General features: G+C 33.4%; 1 protein-coding gene across 2 annotated transcripts; it reads left to right on the top strand.

Moving 5' to 3' along the window:
* The first annotated feature begins 2276 nt into the window (after positions 1-2276).
* LOC149249956 (heme oxygenase-like, multi-helical) lies at positions 2277-5347 on the top strand. Of its 2 annotated transcripts, none has more exons than XM_089458867.1 (3): positions 2277-2613; positions 4571-4781; positions 4995-5347. In XM_089458867.1, exons 1-3 carry the CDS (start codon positions 2443-2445, stop codon positions 5321-5323), a joined length of 711 nt encoding a protein of 236 aa, XP_089314993.1. In that variant the 5' UTR covers positions 2277-2442; the 3' UTR covers positions 5324-5347. The 2 variants fall into 2 exon arrangements, with proteins under 2 accessions (XP_089314993.1, XP_089314994.1); XM_089458868.1 differs by having other exon boundaries at positions 2283-2613; positions 4571-4785; positions 5005-5347.
* Positions 5348-24464: the final 19117 nt, after the last annotated feature.

Raw genomic sequence — 24464 nt, 5'->3', positions numbered from 1 at the left:
AGGCTTACATATATGCCAGGAGTTCTGTTGAACTATCCTGGTTCAACTCCTATATCTATTGACCTGACTCCTAAATCCTCTCGGTCCTCTATGTCCACTTCTATTTCAATTAATTCCTAAAGGCTCTCCTTGGTTCCTCGAATCATGGAACTGTTTAAGAGTTACATTTGACTTTGGACTCTTTTGTCATTACTGTCCACTCACGTTCTCATTTATTTGAGAGAACTTACAATTTCTCCCATTATCTAATTAATTCACTTAAAAGGCCTAAATTACATTAACTTGAGACTTAGGAAAACTACTTCCTAAAAATACATGACCCCCCTATGTCTACTTAATTACAATGTTTTTCCTTAGGCTGAATGCTCCTACATCATGGAACATCATACATTAGTGAAACAGGTTGTTTTATTAATCAAAGGATTAAGGAACATGCTACCAATATTAAGCATGGGAGGACCCGCTCTTCGGCCTTAGCAGAGCATGCTGAGAAGACCAAGCATCAACTATGCATTAAAGAGGCGAAGGTCATTGCGAAGATTTCTCACTGTCATCATCGTAAATTTAGGGAAGCCATTGAAATTGAGAAGAGACCCTGTAATCTTAATAGGGACAACGGTTGGAAAATCAACAGCTGTTGGATTCCAACCCTTTCCTTTTAGTCCCTTCCCTTTCTTGTCCTTTTCCTCTCTTCGGTTTTTCTCCCCCTGAGGTTTGTTTATTTGTCCTTTTTTTTTTTAATTACATTCGATGATATAGCAAAATAGTAAATAGTTAAATTTAAATACATTTAAATTTAATTAATTAATTAATTATTTTTTAAAGTACATTTGATGTTATAATAAAATAGTAAATAATTAAATTTAAATACATTTAAATTTAATTAATTATTATTATTATTATTATTATTCTAGAATTTAATTAAGGAAATTACATTTATAACCAAGATAACTACAATCTATGAAATAATAAAATACTAAATAATTAAAATTAAAATACATTTAAATTTAATTTATAGTTATAAATTTTTTAATAAATTAAAATAGAATTTATTTAAACAAATTAATGTTACAACCTAGTTTTAGTTTATAACTAAATAATATATTTATATATTTAATATTATTTCCGTCGCATTTTATTTTATTTGACTTAATTATTGTTTTATTTGAATAATAGTTTTTTGACTTACTATTTTTACATATTGGGGGATAATGTTAGTTATTCAGAATTACATATTTATTATTATATACTTTATTATTAATTAATAATAAATAATAATAATTTGTCCCATCTTCCTATCGAGTAAAAAATAGCCGTTTTTTAGCCGTACTTTCCTGTAGTTGTTACAAGGTCTTGACTCCCTGAGTCCCTATTTAACTTGCGGCTATGATCTGATTTCCTGTAGTCGTTACAAGGTCTTGACTCCCTATTTAACTTGCGGCTATGATCTGATTTTTCATCTTGTCTAGACAGATGATGGACCACACTGGCCTAAATCTACCAATGTGATTTCTTCCGAAAATGTTTTCAAATATTTTTATTTATTTATATAACAATTTTTTATTTTGACAATTTGATTTTAAATCACATAAAATTAGATATTCACCAATCAAAAATTAGAAATTCAAAAATTATTTTTTAATTTCTAAAAAATAAATTTAATATTTAATTTTACAAAAACTTTAATAAAAAATAGTTTTTAAAAATTTGCAAACTAATTAAAAGTCAAATCATTTTGAGACAAACTACCTACTGTATAACATTCATTACTAACAACTATATATATAAAACCAGGAAAAAAAATACTTTTAACTACGGAATTTTTTTTAACAACATTATATATATATAACTTCTTATCAATTGCAAAATATATATATATATATAAACGGGGATATCAATACTTAATTTAGAATTGATAATTGTTTATATGAATATGTTTTCCAGAGAATATAGATTTTCTTATACTTTTAAGATACAACCTCTTAATTTTAGTTCATTTAACCTATGAATAAATACTATTTTTCTTATTTCAAAATTTTGACCCAAAAATATATATAAAAAATATCAATTTTTTTTTAAATATACTTGGACAGATTAAATTTGTTTCTTCCTAACATATTTTCTAACTTATCATTAACAAACAATAAATTCTTACACAATACTTTCTAAAATTCATTTTAATTTTAAAAATAAAACACCTTACCCAATCTTTATACAAACAAAAACTCTAACCTCGCAAAGCTCTAACCTCTATCAATTAATTTGATGTAAAACACCTTCGAACATTTCCACATACCCAAGATAAGTTCCACATTGCCCAAGCTTTTGTATATCATAAAGGATCCTTTGTTTTGACTGACCTGGGAAGTAGCAGACTATTGCCCAAGCTTTTGTATATCATAAAGGATCCTTTGTTTTGACTGACCTGGGAAGTAGCAGACTATGGCTACAGCTAGTGATAAGGAAGGAGTAGAACCCCATTCCGAGCTTCAGTTGATAACCAGCGCGTGGCTGAAACGATACGCAGACCTCTTTCGTAAAGCAACTTTCCATCCTTTCATACAAAGCATTCGCAATGGATCGCTGGATTTCAACTGCTTCAAACGTTGGCTGGTAATTCTTCTTTATTTGTTTGATTGAAGATGAGTAGGATTTGAAAAAAATTAAACCAGGGCAAGTTGCTTTCTAAGAAATGAAGTCAATTGTTTTGCTGGGTATTGGGCCAAATTACGGGAGACAGTGAATTCCACCGACTTACAATTGCCCTGCTCACATAGATATTATTAAACGAATCGCCATTAGAGAAACTTTTAAAGAGTCATGGTAACCCTCTGTTAGCAAATCAAATCTGTCTCTTTTGTCAACTCTGCCCTAAATCTCTAACAACCATGAAATCCACCCAGTTTTTCCTTTTAAACCAAATTGAGGGATTACGAATACCCTGAAATTAACATTGCAGAAAGACGTGGAGCAAATATTTCGATGAAATCAAACCAGGCTGTTAGGTTGGGTTACCACTGTCTTTCAAAAGTGCTGTAAGCTGGTTACATTCCAGTGTAATACTCTCACCTTGGGGAAGGGTACAGCCTTTATACGGTAATAATTGGAAGCGTCTTGCCGCCGAAAATGCAGAAGGGAATTCTCTTATTCCATACTCAAAATGGTTAGAGATGAAGACCAGGGGCTTAGACTAACGAGGAATGGGTTTACTGTTGTTTTTACTGATGTCTGCAAGAGGTCCAATATATTATCTATATTTACAAATTGATATTTGATCTTATGTCCGGCCAGCATATTTGGTTTACTGTTGTTTTCACTGATGTCTGCAAGAGGTCCAATATATTTTCTATATTTACAAATTGATATCTGATCTTATGTCCGGCCAGCATATTGCATAAATGATTCTTGTGGTTATTTTTCTTTTTTCTCATATTTTCGGGGTGGGGTGGGGTGGGAAAATGTGTATTTATAAGTGGGATGTTTTCACCAAGATTACTGAGCCTACCAACCAGTGGGATGTTCTCGCATAAATGATTTTTGTGGTTATTTTTCTTTTTTCTCATTTTTTCGGGATGGGATGGGATGGGTTTAAATGTTGGACGGAAAAATGTGTATTTATCAGTGGGATATTCTCACCAAGATTACTGAGCCTACCAACCAGTGGGATGTTCTCACCAAGATTACTGAGCCTACCAACCAGTAGGATGTTCTCACCAAGATTATGCAAAGCTTGGCACCGAGCATGGCACAGTTTTTATTCGTCGCAGGTGACTCCCAACCACAATTCTGCCCCATGATTTATGAATTAGTGACCTGATAGAGACTAAACCCCACACAAAGTAACTGGTCTACACCTCCTGGGTAGTTACAGACTTACAGTTGTTGGTTGCCTCTATATTTCTGTTGACATTGTCGTACTCTTCTATGTTTTGACTCTTTTGGTCAAAATTTGGCTATACAATTTTGGGCAAGATTGTGATCTTTGATTTTTTAAAATACTCTTTTGAATGCATAATTGGATTCAACACACTAAAAAAATCCCTGAAGCACTTAAGTTGTACAGACCACACAACTCAAACTTGTGATTTGAATCTCTACTAGATTTCAAACAAAATTAACAATTACAACTCTTTATGTTCCTCCCCACTCAAAAATGAACACTGATGAACAAATTGAATACAACATTCTTGTTTTATCAATTCCACTAGGCAAGAGTGCCAATTCAAATCAATATAAAATTGTGGCTTTTTGAAGCCAAAAGCTCGGAAAACGTTACATACAACAGAAATTTTGTGAGAAGATAATATTTGTTCATCAGGATCTAGATGTTTTCTGTTGGTTTGTTTCCATACAAAATATATGTGAACAGGATTTAACTGGGTTGTTCCCTGTTCTCAAACGCCTGTTTCATTCTAATTGTACTTATTTCTAATATCTATTGATTAAGTATTTCCATTATGTGCATGTAAAAGGTGAATTATATGGAAAGTCAGTCTGATGGATGTTCATTTATATTTTATTGTGTGCCTAAAATATCAAACAATCTGTATATAACTCTGATTGATTGCAGGGTCAAGACTATATATTTGTAAGAGAATTTGTGCGCTTTCTAGCAAGTGTGTTACTTAAGGCACCCAGAGATACAGCCAATGAAGATATAGACCTTATACTAGGGGGGCTTGTTGCTTTGGATCAAGAACTTTCATGGTTTAAGAAGGAGGCATCAATCTGGGAAGTTGACTTTCTCAGTACCAATCCTCAGAAGGCAAACAAAGACTACGGCAGGTGCTGCTTTCCTTGTCTTGATAGGAAATACTCTTTTACCTGATTTCTCTCCTTATTGTTTAACTTGTGCAATTTGTCTTGTGTATACTTAAGGAAACAACATAAATAAAGAAGGTAAACGAATAATACCGGTTTCTTTTCTTAACATAAGAAAGCCCGAATCATGTGTGTATTTTTTCAACTAATTTGTGGTACACTCCTCAATTAAGAAATTAACAGGTTTCTCGAGAATCTCATGCAACCAGAAGTCGAGTATGTTGTCATAATTGTGGCACTTTGGGCCATTGAAGTGGTGTACTGTGACAGCTTTGCAATTTGTTTGGAGGCTGATGCCAAGACTCCACCAGCGTTGCTTGAAGCCTGTCAGCGCTGGGGAAACGAAGGATTCAAGCAGTATTGCGTATCTTTGCAGAAAATTGCAGATAAAGCTTTGAATAACGCCTCTCCTGATGTGCAACAGAAGGCAGAGGCAGCCTTTGTAGAAGTGCTAAAGAATGAAGTTGAGTTTTGGAATATGAGCTATGATGATCATAATTGAAAAGTCATTTTGGAACATTGAAAAGCTTTGTTATGTTGGAATTTTGTTCTTTGCAGACGTGCTAAAGAATGAAGTTGAGTTTTGGAATATAAGCTATGATGATCATAATTGAAAAGTCATTTTGGAACCTTGAAAAGCTTTGTTAGGTTGGAATTTGGAATTTGGTTTTGATGAGAAAGTTTTTTTTTTTTTCACAATTATGTAAGTATAGATAGGGATTAGTCTTAATATTGGATGGAAGAATGATCTGCCCACTAATGGTATGTTATTATTAGAATTGTGCAAAGCTCGGTTGGCCTTGGATGCCCCTTGGAATAGTTTAGTTCACCTAAAGATGGCTTCCATCCCAACACCTTCACATGAAATATGAAATTAGACCCAAGAAGAACTAGACCCCACATAAATCAACTTGTTTACAAACTTTACACCTTATTTATATATTTAATTGATATTGATCATAAAGCTTCATGCATGTAATATTGAAATTTTAATTTCTGTTAAATATATTTTTGTAAATAATTTAGCTAGAATTATATTTATTGAAAAATTCTTTAAAAAAAAACATGATGACATTGTAAGATTTTTATTTAACCTCAGATTTTCAAAGAAAAATTCGATCCCTTATATGAACTTCTAAAACTAAACTTCTTTAAATAGCTTAATTGGAGTTATATTTGTTCAGGAATTCTTGAAAAGCATAGAACCATGTTGTCATCATATAACATGATTTTTGAGATTTGATTGCTTTGGGAATTGATTGTTAGATGTTGGAGACAATTAAAGGAAGAAATTTTAGTAAATTTTGCATATAAATTTCATTGGAGTGTTATAAGGTGTTAATTTTTTTTTTTTTTTAATAAAGTGGGACATTCCATTATTATGATCACATTATATATATATTATCCTCTAGGGTACCTTGTATGTAGTTCATATTATCATTCCTAGATACATTACAAAATGAAAGATAGAGAGATTAGAATACACACTACCATATGGGGCAGTGGAAGACGGGATAGTGAAGCCAATATTAATGCCATGGGAATGAGAGGTATGATTCACATACAAGAGATCTGCAATGGTAGATGTAAGACAAAAGGAAGAGGGTTCAACTAATGTTGAGACTGAAGAGACATTAGGCATACGAAGGATGCATGGATGTACATCAATAGAAAATGGAACATTTTATGACGTTTTCAATCTCATGGAAGTTGGAAAGTAAACGATTTGCATGATATTCTCATTAGTTAAAAATTAAGGGGGCCAATTTGAAAAATGGGTTTTCCATTGACTTGAAATTACCATTATCTTCTAATAGTGAGGTCTTCCACTAAGGGGGTTGGTTGTTGTTGGGAAGAGAAGCCCAACCAATAAATGACATCACTAAATTGGGGTAGTTTAGGACAATTATGAGAATAATAGTCATGTGTGTCACACAAGACATAGGGATGACTCATATGCAAAGACTTAAGATGTTTGGATGGTGACTTAGGAAGTGTGATTTTTATAATAAATGTGGAAAGAGTAGATTCGAAATCATTGAAGTTACAAAGTTCTTGAATTTTAGGGAGAAAAGGACAATCATTGGTTGTGTGTACAATGAGATCACATAAAGGACATGGACATATGGCTCTAAGTGTATTTTTTTAGGTGGCCATGGTCCATGTTTATTGATGCCTCATTTATTCTTAGCTTTACCCCCTTTATCAATGCCTTTCCCATCTTGTTGGGTTTGTGTATGTACTTGAGAAGGCACATGAGTAGGGATTATGGGCTACATAGCTGTAAATGGTAAATAATAAATTGGATGAAAGTAAAAGATGAGTATGATGTTCCAAGTACCATACAAGGATACCCAACATAAGTGTGGGAAAAGTCAACATGGTCATAACAAGTGTACATACTATTCCCAAATGCAAAAATAAGAAAAGTTTCTAGGAAGATGGGGTCCTCTCTTGGATGATGTTGAATATGCAAGAGTTATAGGTTTAGTAGAGGGGGGTGTGAGGATGAACCGGTAGTCTTATCAAGTTGTTGGGAAGGTGAAACCATGTACACATTTGATGAACCTAGCGAGGTAAACAAAGGTGAACTACTATAATATGTGCCAAGAAATGTAAAATATTTGAAAAAGAGGTGAATAGAAATAACTTTTCTTTATATGATCACCATAATTACATGTTTCTAATTTGGATTGGATCGCTATATAATTTTTCGTCCATCTCAATGCTTTTAGAGTGGAAAAATTAAAGGAACCAGTTTATAGGTGCAATTTTATCAGTGGGACCTAGTTTGGAAAATTGGGGTTTGAAGCATTCTAGGGCTAGTTTAAAGTCTTAAATGACATTTTTTAGGGGAAAATCTTCCCCACTGAAGTGTTATACCCCATGACGTTATTCTACACTCATAGACCTTTCCAACAATGCAAAATAGACGTGAATTAGAGTTCAAATGCAAAATTTATGCCTCCTGGAAGTTGATCTATTGTGATTGACCACCATAATTGGAGAGGATGACATGTTAGACCCCACTACTCATGGAAAATGGGCTATTTGTGTGAATACTACGAATAATACTTTAGAAGTTTCAAATTTGTAACTCTAGTAAAGAGTTGGAGGAGTCAAACTTAACCCCTAGTTGGTTGTCATGTTATGTTATAACCAAATCACTAAAAGGGGTCCCATTCACTTTGTATTGTATCTTGTTTCACATTTGAAAATAACAACTTGGGAGTGGGAGTGAGAGCATAACAAAGGGGGATTGTGTTATGTAGCAACCTATAGGCCACAAGTCTTAGAGAGTGTCTTATCCTTTGTACTTGCATTATCTCTATTCTAGAAAAAAAAAAGAGCAAAGCAGCCTAACCTTCTAGATGGATTTTCTCTTGAAAGGGTTTTCAAAAGCATATGTTGGTGCTCATTGTGTTTCGTATGTGTTTGTATTTCATTGTTCTATATTTTCTGCATTTTATCTAGTGGTGTTTCCTGCAACAAATATTAGCAAAAAACACTATGTTATGGGTTGTTAATAGTCCAACAAACAAATATGAGGATTGTGAATTCAAACGCTAGAGTCTATTGGTTTCCCATTATTGTGATTATGAATTTGAATTAAATACTAAAAAAAATAAAGAAAAAACATAAATCATGAAATAAGCAACAAAACTCCAAGTAACCCAAAAAAGAATGACCTTTATTGATAACACCTATAGGGAGGACTCTTAGCTGAAATGAAAATTGGTAGGCCTCCTCCTTCGGAGGGTTCATTGAGAATATTGTACTTGCAAACAAAGTATCCCTCTCTCCAAAGGGTAAATGAGACAAGAAAAATAAAAAGATGATTGATAGCTCAACTAGTGAGGAGAGCTCAAATGTCAAAAGGACAAATGTTGGACAATGAAAATAGGTGAGTGAGGAAAAACCTCTCCTATCTATAACGGATTGGTTGCTAGATTTGATGAGGTTAAATATTAGAAAAATATTTGCGAGACCAAATGAAGATCTAACTACTTTTGGTATCTTATTATTTTGGTGAGAGAAAAGGGTTAACAAATATGGTTAATGACCTTTCTTATGGATAAGTAAATAAAAAATAATGACTTATTGAGTTCATCAATGAAAAAACTCCACAAATAAATGATTTATTAGATTATTTCTATTTCACTGAGTAAAATAGTAAGAAGTAATTCATAAATAAATTATTTAATAAATTATTTCCATGTGAATGGATGGAAATAATTTAGAAATAAATGATTTTCATGATAATAAATATTAGCACAACTACATTAGTAAATGTGATTATATACATCAATTGACATCATTTTTTTTTTCTTTCCGAAGAAATATCTGGGCAGATCCACCCAAAGGGATCACATCTCATTGACTTATTAGGAAAGCTTGACCCTGAGGGCGTCGAGGAGAATTGACCACATGACCTCCCATTAACAAGGTGCTTTAGTGACAGGGAATCAACCAATTGAAATAACCCTTGAGGCTTATCGATCAACATCATTTGTATTCACATGATGGCATTTGTCATTTGATAAGTTGCATCATGTATTCATAATTGTATTAGGTAAATGTGAAAATGTAAACACGTATTTACAATATAAAATTTTTTATTTGATAATTTGCAAGGCAATTTCATAATTGTATTAAGTAAATGTGATAAGTTAAACATATATTTAGAGATGCGAGCTAGTTAATATTTGAAATTCCATCCATTGATGTAGAGGAGACCATGAGAATCTGCTGACATCTTTCATTTATGACCATAAGATAAATATTTGGATTAAAAGAAATATTGATATGCCAACTTTCAATAGGGGAATACCTATTGGCGTAAAAATGTGTAAAAATAATTAGATTATCTTCAACTAAATGGTTAAAATTATGTGAATAACATAAAATTAATGAATTGATGGGTTATTCTCCTATAAATGGGTAAATTAATGGAAATAACTCAGGAAAATGGTTCCTTAGGCTATTTCCTTAGATGAATGTGTGTTTTAATGTGTAAAACTTGCACTAACATGGTGGATTTTGATTAACCTAGTAATTTTAGTTAGGAGTTCACTTTTTATGTCATAACATATTGCCACCTAATGTATTAGTGTTAGGAGCACATTGTATAATTGCAATACATTGTAGTTTTCTTTCACCATACACTAAAGATGGTCATGTAGAGAGAGAGAGAGAGAGAGATTTTGTTGCAGGGATCCAAGGAGGCTATTACCACTCATCAAGCAAGAGTCTCAAAGTAAGTGTACATGATCTCAATGAACAAGGGAAGGCGTACTCATACCTACCAAGATACCTCAGTACAAATAATAATGACATGCCTAGTAAAATGGGGCTAGGAAAAAGAATATACAATACATAAATGTGTTAGCATCCATGGGCTAGAATAAAGTACAATGATGTAAATAGTTCCATATATGCCTTCCTAGAACAAAAGGGCTAGGATTGATATAACAACTATTGTTGATCTAGATACATAGGAACAAATCCCCCCTCATGAGAGAGGGGTTGGATACACCCTTAGAAGCCCTACTAAAAATGAAGGGGATCTAAATTTTTGAATAAGCCAATTGTTGGGGGGATCATGCTATATAAATTTTCATCCATCTCAATGCTTTCAGAGTGGAAACATCAAAGGAATCAATTTTTAGGAGCAGTTTTTTCAAGTGAACCTAGTTTGGAAAATCGAAGTATGAAGCCTTCTAGGGCTAGTTTAAGGCCTAAATGAAATTCTCAAGGGGAAACAAATTCCCAATTAAATGTTATACCCCACGATAATATTCTACACTCATAGACCTTTCCAACAATGCAAAAAAGATGTCAATTGGAGTTTAGATGCAAAATTTATGCCTCCTGGAAGTTGATCTATCGTGATTGAAAACCATAATTGGATAGGATGACACTTTTTCCCACATTATGGAAAATGGGCTATCCGTGTGAATAATATGAAGAATACTTTAGAAGGGTCAAATTTGTAACTCTAGTATAGAGTTGGAGGAGTCAAAATTAATCCCTAGTTGGCTATCGTGCTATGTTATAACCAAAACACTAGGAGGTAAAGAGGTTCCATTCACTTTGTTTTGTATCTTGTTTCACACTAGAGAATAATACCCTGGAAGTGGTAGTGAGAGCATAACAGAGGGGGTTTGTGTTCTATAGCAACCTATAGGTCACAAGTCTAAGGTAACACCATAGAGAGTGTCTTATCATTTGTGCTTGCATTATCTCCATTCTAGATGGGTTTTCTCTTGAAAGGGTTTTCAAAAGCATATATTGGTGCTCATTGTGTTTTGTGTGTGTTTGTATTTCATTGTTATCTATTTTCTACATTTTATCCATTGGTGTTTCCTACAACAAATGTTAGCAAAAAACATTAAACTATGGGTTGCTAATAGTCCAATAAACAAATATGAGGATTGTGAATTCAAACCCTATAGTCTATTGGTTTCCCATTATCATGTTTTGATTATGAATCTGAATTAAATGCTACAAAAAATAGAGAAAAAGCATAAACCATGAAACAAGCAAGAAACTCCGAGTAACTCAAAAGAATGACCTTTATTGATAGCACCTGTACGGGGGGACTCTTAGTTGAAATGAAAATTGGTGGGCCTCCTTCTTGGGAGGGTTCATTGAGAATATTGTACTTGCAAGCAAAGTGGCCCCCTATCCAAAGGGTAAATGAGACAAAAGAAAAATAAAAAGATGATTGAAAGCTCAATTACTGAGGAGAGCTCAAATGTCGAAAGAATAAAGTCTGGACAATGAAAATGGTCATGAGGGAAAACCTCTCCTATTTATAACAAAACGGTTGCTATATTTAATGAGGTTAAATATTAAAAAAATATTTGCTAGACCAAATCAAGATCTAAATACTTTTGTATCTTATTATTTTGGTGAGAGGAAAGTATCAAAAAAGTATGGTTAACGACCTTTCTTATGGGTAAGTAACTCAAAAATATTGATTTATTGAGTTAATGAATGAAAACAATCGACAAATAAATGATTTATTAGATTATTTCTATTTAACTAAGTAAAATAGTTGGAAATAATTCATAAATAAATTATTTAATAAATTATTTCCATGTGAATGGATGGAAATAATTCATAAATAAATGATTTCCATGAGAATAATATTAGCACAACAACATTAGTAAATATGATTATATACTTTGATTGGAATAATTTGTATTCATATGTTACCATTTGTTATTTGATAATTCACATAGTACTTTCATAATTGTATTAGGTAAATGTGAAAACGTAAAGATATATTTACATGATGTCATTTATTATTTGATAATTTACATGGTAATTTCATAATTGTATTAGGTTAATGTAATAAGGTAAACATATATTTAGAGATTCGAGCTAGTTAATATTTGAAATTCCATACATTGATGTAGAGGAGACTGAGAATATTCTAGCATTTTTCATTTATGACCATAAGATAAATATTTGGATTAAAAGAAAGATTGATCTGCCAACTTTCAATATGGGGGATACCTATTGGTATAAAAATGTGTGAAAATAATTATATTATATTTACATAAATGACTAAAATTATGTGAATAACATAAAGTTAAATAATTGATGGGTTATTCTCCTATAAATGAGTAAATTAATGGAAATAACTTAGGAAAAATGGTTCCTTAGGCTATTTCCTTAGTTGAAAGTGGGTTTTAACGTGTAAAAATTGCACTGACATGGTGTATTTCGATCAACCTAGCAATTTTGGTTAGGTGATCACTTTTTGTGTGATAACAAATTTCCCCCTAATGTATGAGTTTTAGGATCACATTGTATGACTATAATACATTGCAGCTTTTCACCAAACAATGAAGATGGCCATGTAGAGAGAGAGAGAGGGAGAGAGAGAGAGAGTCACCAAACAATGAAGATGGCCATGTAGAGAGAGAGAGAGAGAGAGAGAGAGAGAGAGAGAGAGAGAGAGAGAAAGAGAAAGAGAGATTGATTTTGCTACAAGGATCTAAGGAGGTTGTTACCACACATCAAGTAAGAGTCTCAATGTGAGTGTACATGATCTCAATGAGGCGGGGAAGGCATACCAATGCCTACCAAGATATCTAAGTACAATTAATAATGATGTGCCTAGTAAAACAGGGTGAGGAAAAATAATATATAGTACATCAATTGTGCTAGCATCAATGGTATAGAATATAGTACAATTGTATAAATAGTTTGATATACATATGCCTAGAATGAAAGGGCTAGGATTGATATAACAATTGTTTTTGATCTAGATACATAGGAACAAATACCCCCTCATGAGAGAGAGGGTGGATACACCTTGAGAATCCCTATTGAAAATGAAAGGGATCTAAATATTTGAATAAGCCAATTGATGGGGGGCTCATGCTATGGGCTCAAAGAATGGTGGAAACCAACCCAGTCAAATATACTAAATTATATTTTGGATTGGATCATATACTATTAAAGGTCGGGCATGCAGGGAACTACCTAAAGGTAACCCCCCTCCTAAGGTTTGGGAACAACTCAAACATGCTCGATGGATTTGGTACAATCATCTACAAAAACATACCATGAAGTCCATGATTATCGATTGTGTGATAATGCACCATGTTCGAGCTAACAAGAAGACAGTAATTTAGAGAACACTAAGGTATCCCTCTACTTTATCTAAGGCAACCATCAAAGAGAAAAGTGGATCCAAGATACACTACCCTCTAGGCCAATCCCATAGAATAATTGCGCTGAAGTTGATAGAGGAAGGCTCATCAAAGTTGAGGCAATGATGAATCCTCAACAATGACATGAGGCATATATTATAATGTGACTAATAGAAACTGGCACTAATGGGGGGAATGGTTTGATGGGTATACTGATGAGTTCCCTTCTTGCATAACATGTGACATTGACTTGGAAGTGACTAAAACATTCCACAAGGAATGATCAATTACTAGGACATGGGATTTTCAAAGATATATTAGTAAACCAATGAGACATCTAGAGGTTAAGTCGTAGGAATATAGGACAATTATGATTCGCATACTTCTTAACATACTATAGCAAAACTAAAGGTGGTTCTGAACACACTCCATGGGACATATTTCTAACTCATCTTTGATGGTTTGAATAAGGATGATAAAATGATGTTCCCTATTGAGGCTCCAGAGTCACACTATGTCATGTTATAGTCTAGAGCCTGGGAACCTCTAAGTTCAATATAATTTGTTGTTGTTGATTTGATTTTCTATTGAAATTTTGTGTATGAAATCATCTGTGTTTATTTAGTCTTGGTGAAAATATCTATGCATTCTTTAGTTTTGAGTGTTAACATGTGTTTGTTCTTGGCTTCAAGCTTCAATAAGGAAAATACAAATTATGAAAAATTTGCAGCAAATTAAATCAGAGGTTAATGCTTGTTTGTTGTGAATGTTGTTCTGATAAATGGCTATGTGAATTATGCCTTAAAATTTTCTTATATTCTCTATGTTTATTTCAAATTTAAGTTTCATGCACTCTATTTTCCCCATAAAAGTTTTCACAAAAAATAAAGAAGCATGAAGAACCATTTTCAGTCATTTAAATCAAGTTCTCGATCTTTGTTCATGTATACTTATTTTTGTTGTGAATGCAATGAAATTACTCATAAATCAACTGATATTTATTTCACATTTCTAAAATCTGAATATCTCATATATTCTAGCAGTCACCACGAGTTTTCACAAGAAGGTACGCATTACCGTGAACAAGTTTCATCCAATTCAATTTTTTTTTATTTCTATTTTAAATTTTAGATTTCTTCTGATAATTTGGGTGAAGGAAAATGTCAACCATTCAAAATAATATTTGTTGGGTAAGATTTCCACTAGTTTTGAGTTAGAGCATTCATGAGCTTTGGGTTTGACATAAATAAAAAAAAAGGGTTTGAAGAAGGGGAAAAATGGAGAATAGACCTTAACAAACTCAAATGAGCAATTAAGAATTCATTTGAAGCTATTAAAATTAGATGGTAAACTAAGAAATTAAGAATTCAATTGCAAGACAAAATCGTATTTTGAATTTTATAATATCATTAAAAACCCATGTAAAAGTTCATCAAAATAGCCAAGATACTCTTCAACAAATCTTGATGAATTCTATAGAAATTAAAGCAAACAATCATACTAATTCAATATTTACTTTAATTAGCAATCCAATTTCAACTTCATACCAAATCAGGTTTACAACATAATTTTCCATGAAAAATACTTGAAATCACTTCAAAATTCCTCCTTAAACAGCTTTAAAAGTCTCAACAAATTCTGGAACAATTTTGATAGGGTTTCCCCTACACCAGAAAACTTCTCCCTCTATTACATAAAAATGGGGCCTATATAAAGGCACTCAAGACTCAAGACCCTAACCACTAGGAATCTTTCACAAAATTGACAGTTGTCTTGTAATTAACTTCTTCTAGAAGTTTCATAAAAAAATTTCAAGTTGTAGGGTGGGTCCCATTTGATTTGGCTATAGTGGATTGTCCTTCTCTCTCTTGCTTGTACATTGAGTGTTATTCTCTCTCTTGCTTGGACACTGGCTAGACTGGGTGCTACCTTGGTTGGGATTTCGATGGTGCCAAACTTAGTTGTTCCGATGCCAGTGCCGACAGTTGAAGTCACACTTGTTATTGTGGTGGAGGTCTTGAACTGGAACCTGCCTCTTCCGAAGACACCTGTGACACTCGCGTATATCCCCTCTAAATGGAAAATTTGTACAAATACACCATGCCCTTCTATTCCTTTCCCAAAGGGATGTCGCAAGGCTATGAGTCCAAAATTGTGCCTTCCAAGGTCGTGACTATATCATAGTCAACTTTGCCTAGCTCTTTGAAATGTTCTTTAACATGAATAGGACCTCAAAATGATCTTCGTACATATTCACAATGTCCTTCCCCTATAGTGGATGGTCCTCCTCGCAGAAACCTTTATGATCTTCCTTAATATCATTGAGGATCTTCATGAGTAATTATTTGGAATATACATCTCCATTCCCATAAAAGTACGGTGGGAATTGCCTCTTGGTGAACTTTTCACATTGATTCTTAAAGCCTTGCACTTCATTAACAGTGCCTATGCTTTCTTTTCCACTAGTCTTACCAAATTTTGGTAGGTTCTTGCAACCCACTTTGATCCATCAATATTTCCCTTAACCACCTCTTCCTTTGGCAATTACAATCACTCCGGCCTTAGTAGGGAAAACTCTGATAATAGTATTAATGAAATTCATTTCCTTGAGGGCCACTCTGATAGCTTCTTGATTCTCTTGGATCAATTCGAAATGATCTCAATGCTTATTTACTAAGTTCATGATCTTGTCCCAAATGATTATTTTAGTAGCATTAGAAGCGAATTTGCCTGGATGCTTCCTCCTCAAGACTTTGAATTCAGCATCAATTTTCTCACCATATTCCTATGCTCGCTACATCTCCATCTTAGTGCTCTCAAGCTCTTCTTCTTTTTCTTTCAATTCCTTCTCTTGACTTGAGAGTAGATATTGTAACTTATCTGCATCCTTTGACACTGTCAGGGATTCCACCTATCGGATCAACACATATGGGGTTTGTTCAGACTGCAGAGTCTCATCTATCTTCTCTTTCATTCCTTGGACATGTGCCTCCAGAAGCACAACTCGGTCCTTGTATTCCTTATTCTTTGTTAGTGCCTCATGCAACTTAACCTTCAAGTATTGGTTCTCTTTTTATATCGCTACCACCTCAATTGTTTGCATAGGATGTGCATCTGGAATATTGAGCTATTTTTTCATTGAGGCTATCTCCCTGTCTTTCCTCCAATACATCCTTATATTTCTTAAAATCCCTAGGGAAAGTGGCCGAGTGTGTGATTTTATCTTCTAAGTTTTTAATCCTTGTCTTCCTTGTCCTGTAAACCATCCTCTCATATCTCAATTAATTTTTGGCCTTGGTATACATATCTTGCAACTTCTTAGTCATAGAATTGGTTCGATGCATCTGTCTTTGCACCATGTGGGTCACTTGCATGTTCAACTCCATGATATTAGTATATAAAATATGATCCGCAAGTAAGGACAATTGATACACTTGATACTATGACATAGATTTAGCTATCTACACCTTGTATTGTAACACTACCAGCTTAAACATGCCTGTTTCATAATCCAATGTGTTCTTAAGCTGCATGGGAGGAAGTGGCTGATTCTTTGCTATTCTAATGTCTCTCTTCCTCTCCTCAAAGGTTTGCTTAGTTATTTCTTGGAATTTTTCTACTACTGACATGTGTCTAGGATTAAAAACCTCTCTTGACTCTATTTCCTTTGATCCTGACATGGTAGAGGGAAAGGTCTCCATAGTAAATGTTGGTTTTGATGGAGTTTCCAGCTGACTGTTATATAATATAAGAGTCTGTGACTCTATCTCATCATCATCTCCTACTGCTTTACTTGTCCTTGATTTCTTTGAGCTAGGCTTCTCTCCTTCATCAACCTTCATGGGTTCTGAAGTGCCTCATTTATTTCCAGAGTGGTGAGAAAGGCTTGACTCAGTTGGATATAGTATTGCCCTGACTTCTTCCCACATAGATTTGTTAGCACAATCTTCTACTATGGGATTCAGATTGTGTTTCTAGTTTTCTTGATCCTTATCTTTCCTCAATTCATTAATGATATTATGGGGGTCATATTTCTAAGCTCTAACTTATGGGAAATCGAAGCCCTCCAATATCTTCTCCACAAGTTCCAAGGAATTCTTGAATTAACACAAAATAGTCCCACCTTATGAGGAAGGTGAAAAGTGATTGATGCATTCCTTGAAGTGAAATGTACATTGTCACTACCAAATATTTATTTGATGTACTCTAATGACAAAATGCGAGGAGTCATGAATGCGAGAAGTTGGTATGGTTGGCCTTCAAACTTATATATTCTTATGACTGTGTACTCCTTGAAGAGGTACCAATCGCCGACTCTAATGTACGGGATAAGTTGTATATTTTCCCTGAGGAAAGGAGGGACTCTAGGCATCAGTCGACCATGCAGAAGAGTGTACAGCTGACATAAAAGAGGAAATATAATCAAGGAAAGCTTGGTTGTTTTTGAGTTGTCGTACCATTGGTATCCACTCACAAACTGGTAATAAGGCATTATGCTCATCTACCATTCTAGGCTTCAAATGCTCCAAGTAAGAATATTATTGATGGACGAATAAGTGGAATAGATAGGGTTGGTATCGGAAGGAATTTCTTTCTCTGAACTCTATCATCTAGGAGTGAATTTCATCTGACAGAAAATTCCTTGCATTTCCTTCCTGGCCTATCACTCACTGACTCTTCACTCCTCCTTTGAATTTTATAAGGAGGGCGATCATCATCTTTTTCTTCTATGTGTGGGTCACATTCCACATTAGGATGATCTTCCTAAATATTTGAAGTATCATTATGAGAAAATGCTTCAGCGGGGCTTATGAGATTTTGAAAGTGAGGTTGATACATTGGGTTATGAGCCAATTCCAATAATGGCACTAGTACCTTTATCTTACTTAGCTCTTGTTCGAGGTTCAAAAATGGGGTTATGTTTCTTTCAATTTCCTTGATTGGTTGGACTAGAAGTTAGGGTGACATGGGGTCTTTTGGTTTATTGGCTTCGTGATTCAAGTTTGGACTTTGATCCTGAACGATGTTTCCCTTCCTATATGAAGACCCTTATGTTTTTCTCATATTTTTAGGAGGTACTTGGTTTTTGTCAGGAATCAGTTCAGAATTCGATAAAGGCACTAAAGTTTTAACCTAACTACCTACCCTCGGTGGTATTCCTAGTTTGGGACATAAGTCATAATTCCTCCTAAGTTATGCCATTACCTTGTCAGTGATTCTTTGATATTTGGAATGAGGGATTTCATAATCCACATATGAATCATAACCTTCTTGTAGTGTTAGAAAATTTGCGTAGTCAGTTTTTGTGATGTAGAAAGTGGAATTTTCATATCCTACCCAGTTTATATCTTTGGCTTGGATGTATTCGTTGGAGAACTCATTAGTTTGAAGGTTTAAATCCCTTCTCATGGGTGGTTATACCAGCTGCTCTTCATGCCTCCTTTCTCTATTCATTTTTTGAGGGTTAAATGGCCATAGAATGAAAGTAGGTTTTCGAGGAAATTAGGTTTGGTTCTTACTTGGTCCTTCGGATTCAAGCTTAGTAATTTTGTTGGACTAATTCCTGATCAATCTATTCATTTATTCAATCTTTTCCCAAGATGGGTTTTTTTTGTATGTGGGATGGTCAGGTTTGTCTGTCATTTTCTTCTTGCCTTTACCCTATTACCCCCTTTTCTTTTCAACATTATAGTTCTCATTTCTAGCCTCGATTCTTCGCAACCTTCTCATAGTAGTTAGGTTTCCTTCTAATTCGACAATGTTCATTTATATTTTTGCTAGGGTTTTAGGTCTTCTTTATCTCAGCATGATGGAAATATCAGGTTCAAAAGCAGCAACATAACTTACCATAGTAGTAACAAGAGTGGGTTTAATCTTGTTTGGGATTTTGTTATAGATCTTGTTAAATCATTTAGTAAATTCTTCTATGTTCTAAGAAGGTTTCTTCTTGATTGTTTTGAATCCGGTGAGGTAGTACTAGAAATCATTTTTCTCACCGCATTAGGTATGGAATGTTCTCTCTAAATCATCTCATGAGTGTAGAGAATTAGAGGGGAGAGTACGAAACCATTTTCACACATACCCTTCCAAGGTTTGTACAAATAATCTCATGAACACATCCTCATCCTCCACCATGAAGTTATGAGTGATGTCTTGGAAGGCGTTGATATGCTCTTTAACAATCCATTTTTTTTCATCATTGAATTTGGGTAATAGTTTTAGATAGTTCTTGGACATGTCATGTAAAACTCGAGGAAAATCCAAGGGTGCATACCTTGTTGCTACCCAGACCAATGGTTGATTAGGTTGATTTTGTTGGTTGTGAGGTTTCCCTTGCCCAACCATGATGTGTTGCAAGATGATGTCTCTAGCAGTAGATGACATGGGAGTTCTAGCTCTCTCTGCAATTTGAGAGTTTAGTCAAAGTGTGGATGAGGGTGGGGTTTTCGACGCATGTGGAGGATCGAGTAACTCAAAATGTTCAAGTGTCAGTTGTGAAGAAAGTATATTGGTATGGATAATCTCTGGATGAGGGAGTTGAGAAATTACAGTTATATACGGTTGGGGTATAGACTTAGGTGTTTGATTCTCTGAAGTTCCTTCCTATAGAGCTTTGTTTTGTTGTTTATCAATGTAGACAAAACAATATGGATTAAAGACTAGAAGCAAGAGATTTTGATCCGGGTTACTCCATGTATGTCTCCTTGAAGTAGCCAGAATGTGGATATGAAAGTTGTGAATTATGTGTTGAAAGTTAAAAGAATGGTGATGAATATGTACAATGTGAAAGATATCATTGTTATGGTATAGTGGTGCATCGTGGATGGCATTAGTGTGGCTAAAAGATATTAAATGTTAGGAATAATGGAATCACTAGGTGGAATGAACAACTAATAAATTCAAATCTTTTCCACAAGCAAAATCTAACAAAATTTCATTTCTCCTAGGGAATTAATTCAATTCGATCCTTGACAATAGTGCCATGAGATGTTCAGGCCCCAGAGTCACACTATCTCATGTTATAGTACAAAGCCGGGGAACATCTAATTTCAATCTAATTTGTTTTCGTTAATTTGATTTTCTATTGAAATTTGGTGTATGAAATCATCTATATTTATTTAGTATTGCCGAAGATATATTTGCATTCTTTAGTTTTGATTGTTCATGCGTGTTTGTTCTTAGCTTCAAGCTTCAATAAGGAAATAAAAATGATGATAAATTTGTAGAAAATTAAATTAGAGGTTAATGCTTGTTTGCTGTGAATGTTGTTCTATTAAATGGCGATGTGAATTATGTCTTAAACTTTACTTATATTCTCTATGTTTATTTCAAATTTAAGTTTCGTGCACTCTATTTTCCCCATAAAAGTTGTCACAAAAAATAAATGAGCATGAAGAACCATTTTCAGCCATTTAAATCAAATTCTCGATCTTTGTTCGTGTATACTTATTTATGTTGTGAATGCAATGAAATTACTCATAAGTTAGTTGATATTAATTGCGCATTTCTAAAATATGAATATCTCATATACTCTAACATTCACCATGAGTTTTCACAAGAAGGTGCACATTGCCATGAACAAGTTTCAACTAATTCAAATTTTTAATTTTTGTTTGAAAATTTAGATTTCTTCTGATAAATTGGGTAAAGGAAAATGTCAACCATTCAAAATAATTCTTTTGGGCAAAATTTCTGCTAGTTTTCAGTTAGAGCATTCATGAGATTTGGGTTTGACATAAAGAAATAGAAAGCGTTTGAAGAAGGGGGAAAATGGAGAACAAATCTTAACAAACTCAAATGAGCAATTGAAAATTCATTTGAACCTATTAAAATCTGATGGAAAACTGAGAAAATAAGAATTCAACTGTAAGAAAACATTATATTTTGAATTTTATAATTTCATTAAAAACCCATGTAAAAGAAATCAAAATAGCCAAGATACTCTTAAGCGAATATTGATGAATTATACATAAATTAAAGCAAACAATCGTACAAATTCAACATTTACTTTAATTAAAAATATCATTTCAACTTCATATCAAACCATGTTTACAACATAATTTGCCATGAAATATCCTTAAAATTGCATTAGTCTGGTGCAAAACTCAAATATAAAGATGGGTTCTTAGAATTACATGAGAAAGAACTAACATCCCAAAACTTACTCCAAAATTCCTCCTTAAACAACTTCAAAAGTCATAACAAATTCTAGAAAAAAATTAACAGAGTTTCCACTACACTAGAAATTTCTCCCTCTATTACATCAAAATGAGGCCTATATATAGGAACTCAAGACTCAAGACCCTAGCCCTAAACCACTAGTGGTATTCAAAAACCAATAGGATTTTTTCACAAAATTCACAACTATCTTGTAACTAATTTATTCTAGAAGTTTCTTGAAAAAATTGCTAACTGTAGGGTGGATCCCACTCGATTTAGCTATAGCAGATGAAATTGATCTCTCTTGCATGCATGCTGGATGTTCTTCTCTCTATATCCTGGGCACTAGATATACTAGGTGTTACCTTGGTTCTATTGATGATGGTGTTAGTCTTAGTTGTGATGATGTTGGTGCTGACGGTTAAGCTCATGCCTGTTGTTGTGGTGGAGGTCTTGAACTAGAACACACCTATGCCAATGATGTTAGAAAATTATATATTACAGAGCAATGGAACACATAAAATATTGCAGAAATATAAACATAGAAAACACATAAAACAAGAGAGACACAGATATACACGGTTCACCCAATTTGGGTTACGTCCACAGAGAAATAGCTAGTCCTTCCTTTTATATTATCCAGCAAAATTAAGAGGTACAACCTACAACCAATCTGCTGTAATTGCCTCTTCATTCTCACACAATCTCCTCTATTTTTCTCGCTCAGAATACACACACACACACACACATATATAGCCGCAATACAATTCCCTCATATATAGCTAGGGGTTTCATTCTAGGGAAAAAACCCTAAATTAAACATAACTTCTACTATCAGATTTTTGCCTAATGAACGGCCTAGATTGACTACGAAATTACAACATTTTACAAGGAAATTTTACATTTATTTTTAGCTTTAGAGGCGATGCCGTTGATCCCCTGGCGGGGGGGGGGGGGGGGCACCGCCCCCCCTAGACCCCTCTGGCGGCACACATTTACAGGCAGTGTTTCCATAACATTACGAAATGGGCTCCATCAATGTAAACATTGAAACGAGAACTGATACTGTTACCCGTTTTCTAGAGATAGCAAAAAAGTGATCCGATTTTGGAAAGGGGTGATGCAGAACACACATTTTTTTTTAGAGCATAGTTTTTGGCACTTTAATTTTTTTATGTACATTGTGTTTTAGAATGGTAGTGATTTTCATGCTGATTTAAAAAAGTGGTTATTCTGCATCAAACCCTTTTTTTAAAAGACCTATTTTTGACTTTAAATTTTCTAATGTAAATAATTATTTTGTAAATTTAATAATTTTGAAAGTGGTCTTCTTCTTCATATTTTCTTGTTTTTTTTTTTTTTTTAGTGAAGTTTTTATTGATTTGCATATTTAAAGAAAGAAGGTCAATATTTTTCATTTTCGATATTCTACATATTTGTACATTGTTAATTAAATTTTCAATCCACATGAAATGATTGTCTCTAAAATACAAATATAAAATATATATAAAAAAGACAAAAATAAAAAATAAAAAATGTTAAAAAAAATTATCTCATAAACCATAAAAGAATTTGGAAAAAAAAACCAATATATATATATATATATATATAGTAAAAATTGAGAAAAAAAAATAGCAAAAACTAGGAAAAAAATTAAAAACAAACTAGTTTAAAAAAAAATAGAAATTTAACCAAAAAAATTAAAAAAACTAGTAAAATTAATATTTAAAAAAACAAAAAATGTTAAAAAAAATTATCCCACAAACCATAAAAGAATTTGGAATATATATATATATATATATATATATATATATATATAGAAAGTAAAAATAGAGAAATTAAAAAAAAAACATTAGCAAAAATTGGGAAAATAAAAATAAAAATTAAAAACAAACTAGTTAGAAAAAAATAGAAAATTAACGAAAAAAATTAAAAAATGAGTAAAATTAATATTAAAAAAACAAAAATAAATTCAAATTATATTAAAAAAAGCCGAAAAAATGCGTATTTTTTATTAAAAAAAATGTAATTATTTTTTTATTAAACATACATATTTTATTTAAAAAAAATTATTTTTTTTTTTTTTTAAACAATCTTTTATTTCTATTAAAAAAAATTATAATTTTTTTAAACAATTTTTATTTTTATTTTTATTTTTTTATTTAAAAATACAAATTATTAAATCTACATTTTATATTAAAAAAAAAAAAAAAATTACATTTTTTTTAAACAATCTTTTTTTATTAAAAAAAATTATAATTTTTTTTTTAAACAATTTTATTTATTTTTTATTTAAAAATAGAAATCATAAAAAATATTTTAATTTTTTTAAACAAATTTAAATTTTTAATTTTTAATTTAAAAAGTTATTAAAAAAAAAATTAAAGTTAATATTGTTTTTCTTTATTAAAAAAAAAAAAAAAAAAACTCTAGTGGCCCTCCGCCCCCCGGTGGTGGCGCGGCCATGGGCGGAGGGCACGACTGCGCCACCACGGCCGGGCGGGGGGTAGGCGGGCGATTCTCAGAATCACCCACCTGCCCCTCGGCCGCCCATGGTGTCGCGGCTGTGGGTAGAGGGGCCTGCGCCCGTGGTGGCGTGGCCGTGGGCGGAGGGGCCTGCATGCAGGCCCTCCTCCCATGGTCGTGCCACCTTGGGTGGTCGGGGTCTAGGCGGGCGATTCTCGGAATTGCCTGCCTGCCCCTCGGCTGCCCATGGTGGCACGACCATGGGCGGAGGGCTTGCGTGCAAGCTTGTCCACCAACGACCGTGCCACCACGAGCGGTCGGGGGGCGGGGGGCCATCAAATTATTATT

The sequence above is a fragment of the Pinus tabuliformis genome, chromosome 7 (genome assembly GCF_031772625.1).
Source record: "Pinus tabuliformis cultivar Carrire ecotype Pingquan chromosome 7, CPIR1, whole genome shotgun sequence".
Lineage (NCBI taxonomy): Eukaryota > Viridiplantae > Streptophyta > Pinopsida > Pinales > Pinaceae > Pinus > Pinus tabuliformis.
The sequence above is the reverse complement of the archived record's forward strand: the minus strand, read 5'-3'. Positions and strand labels throughout refer to the sequence as shown.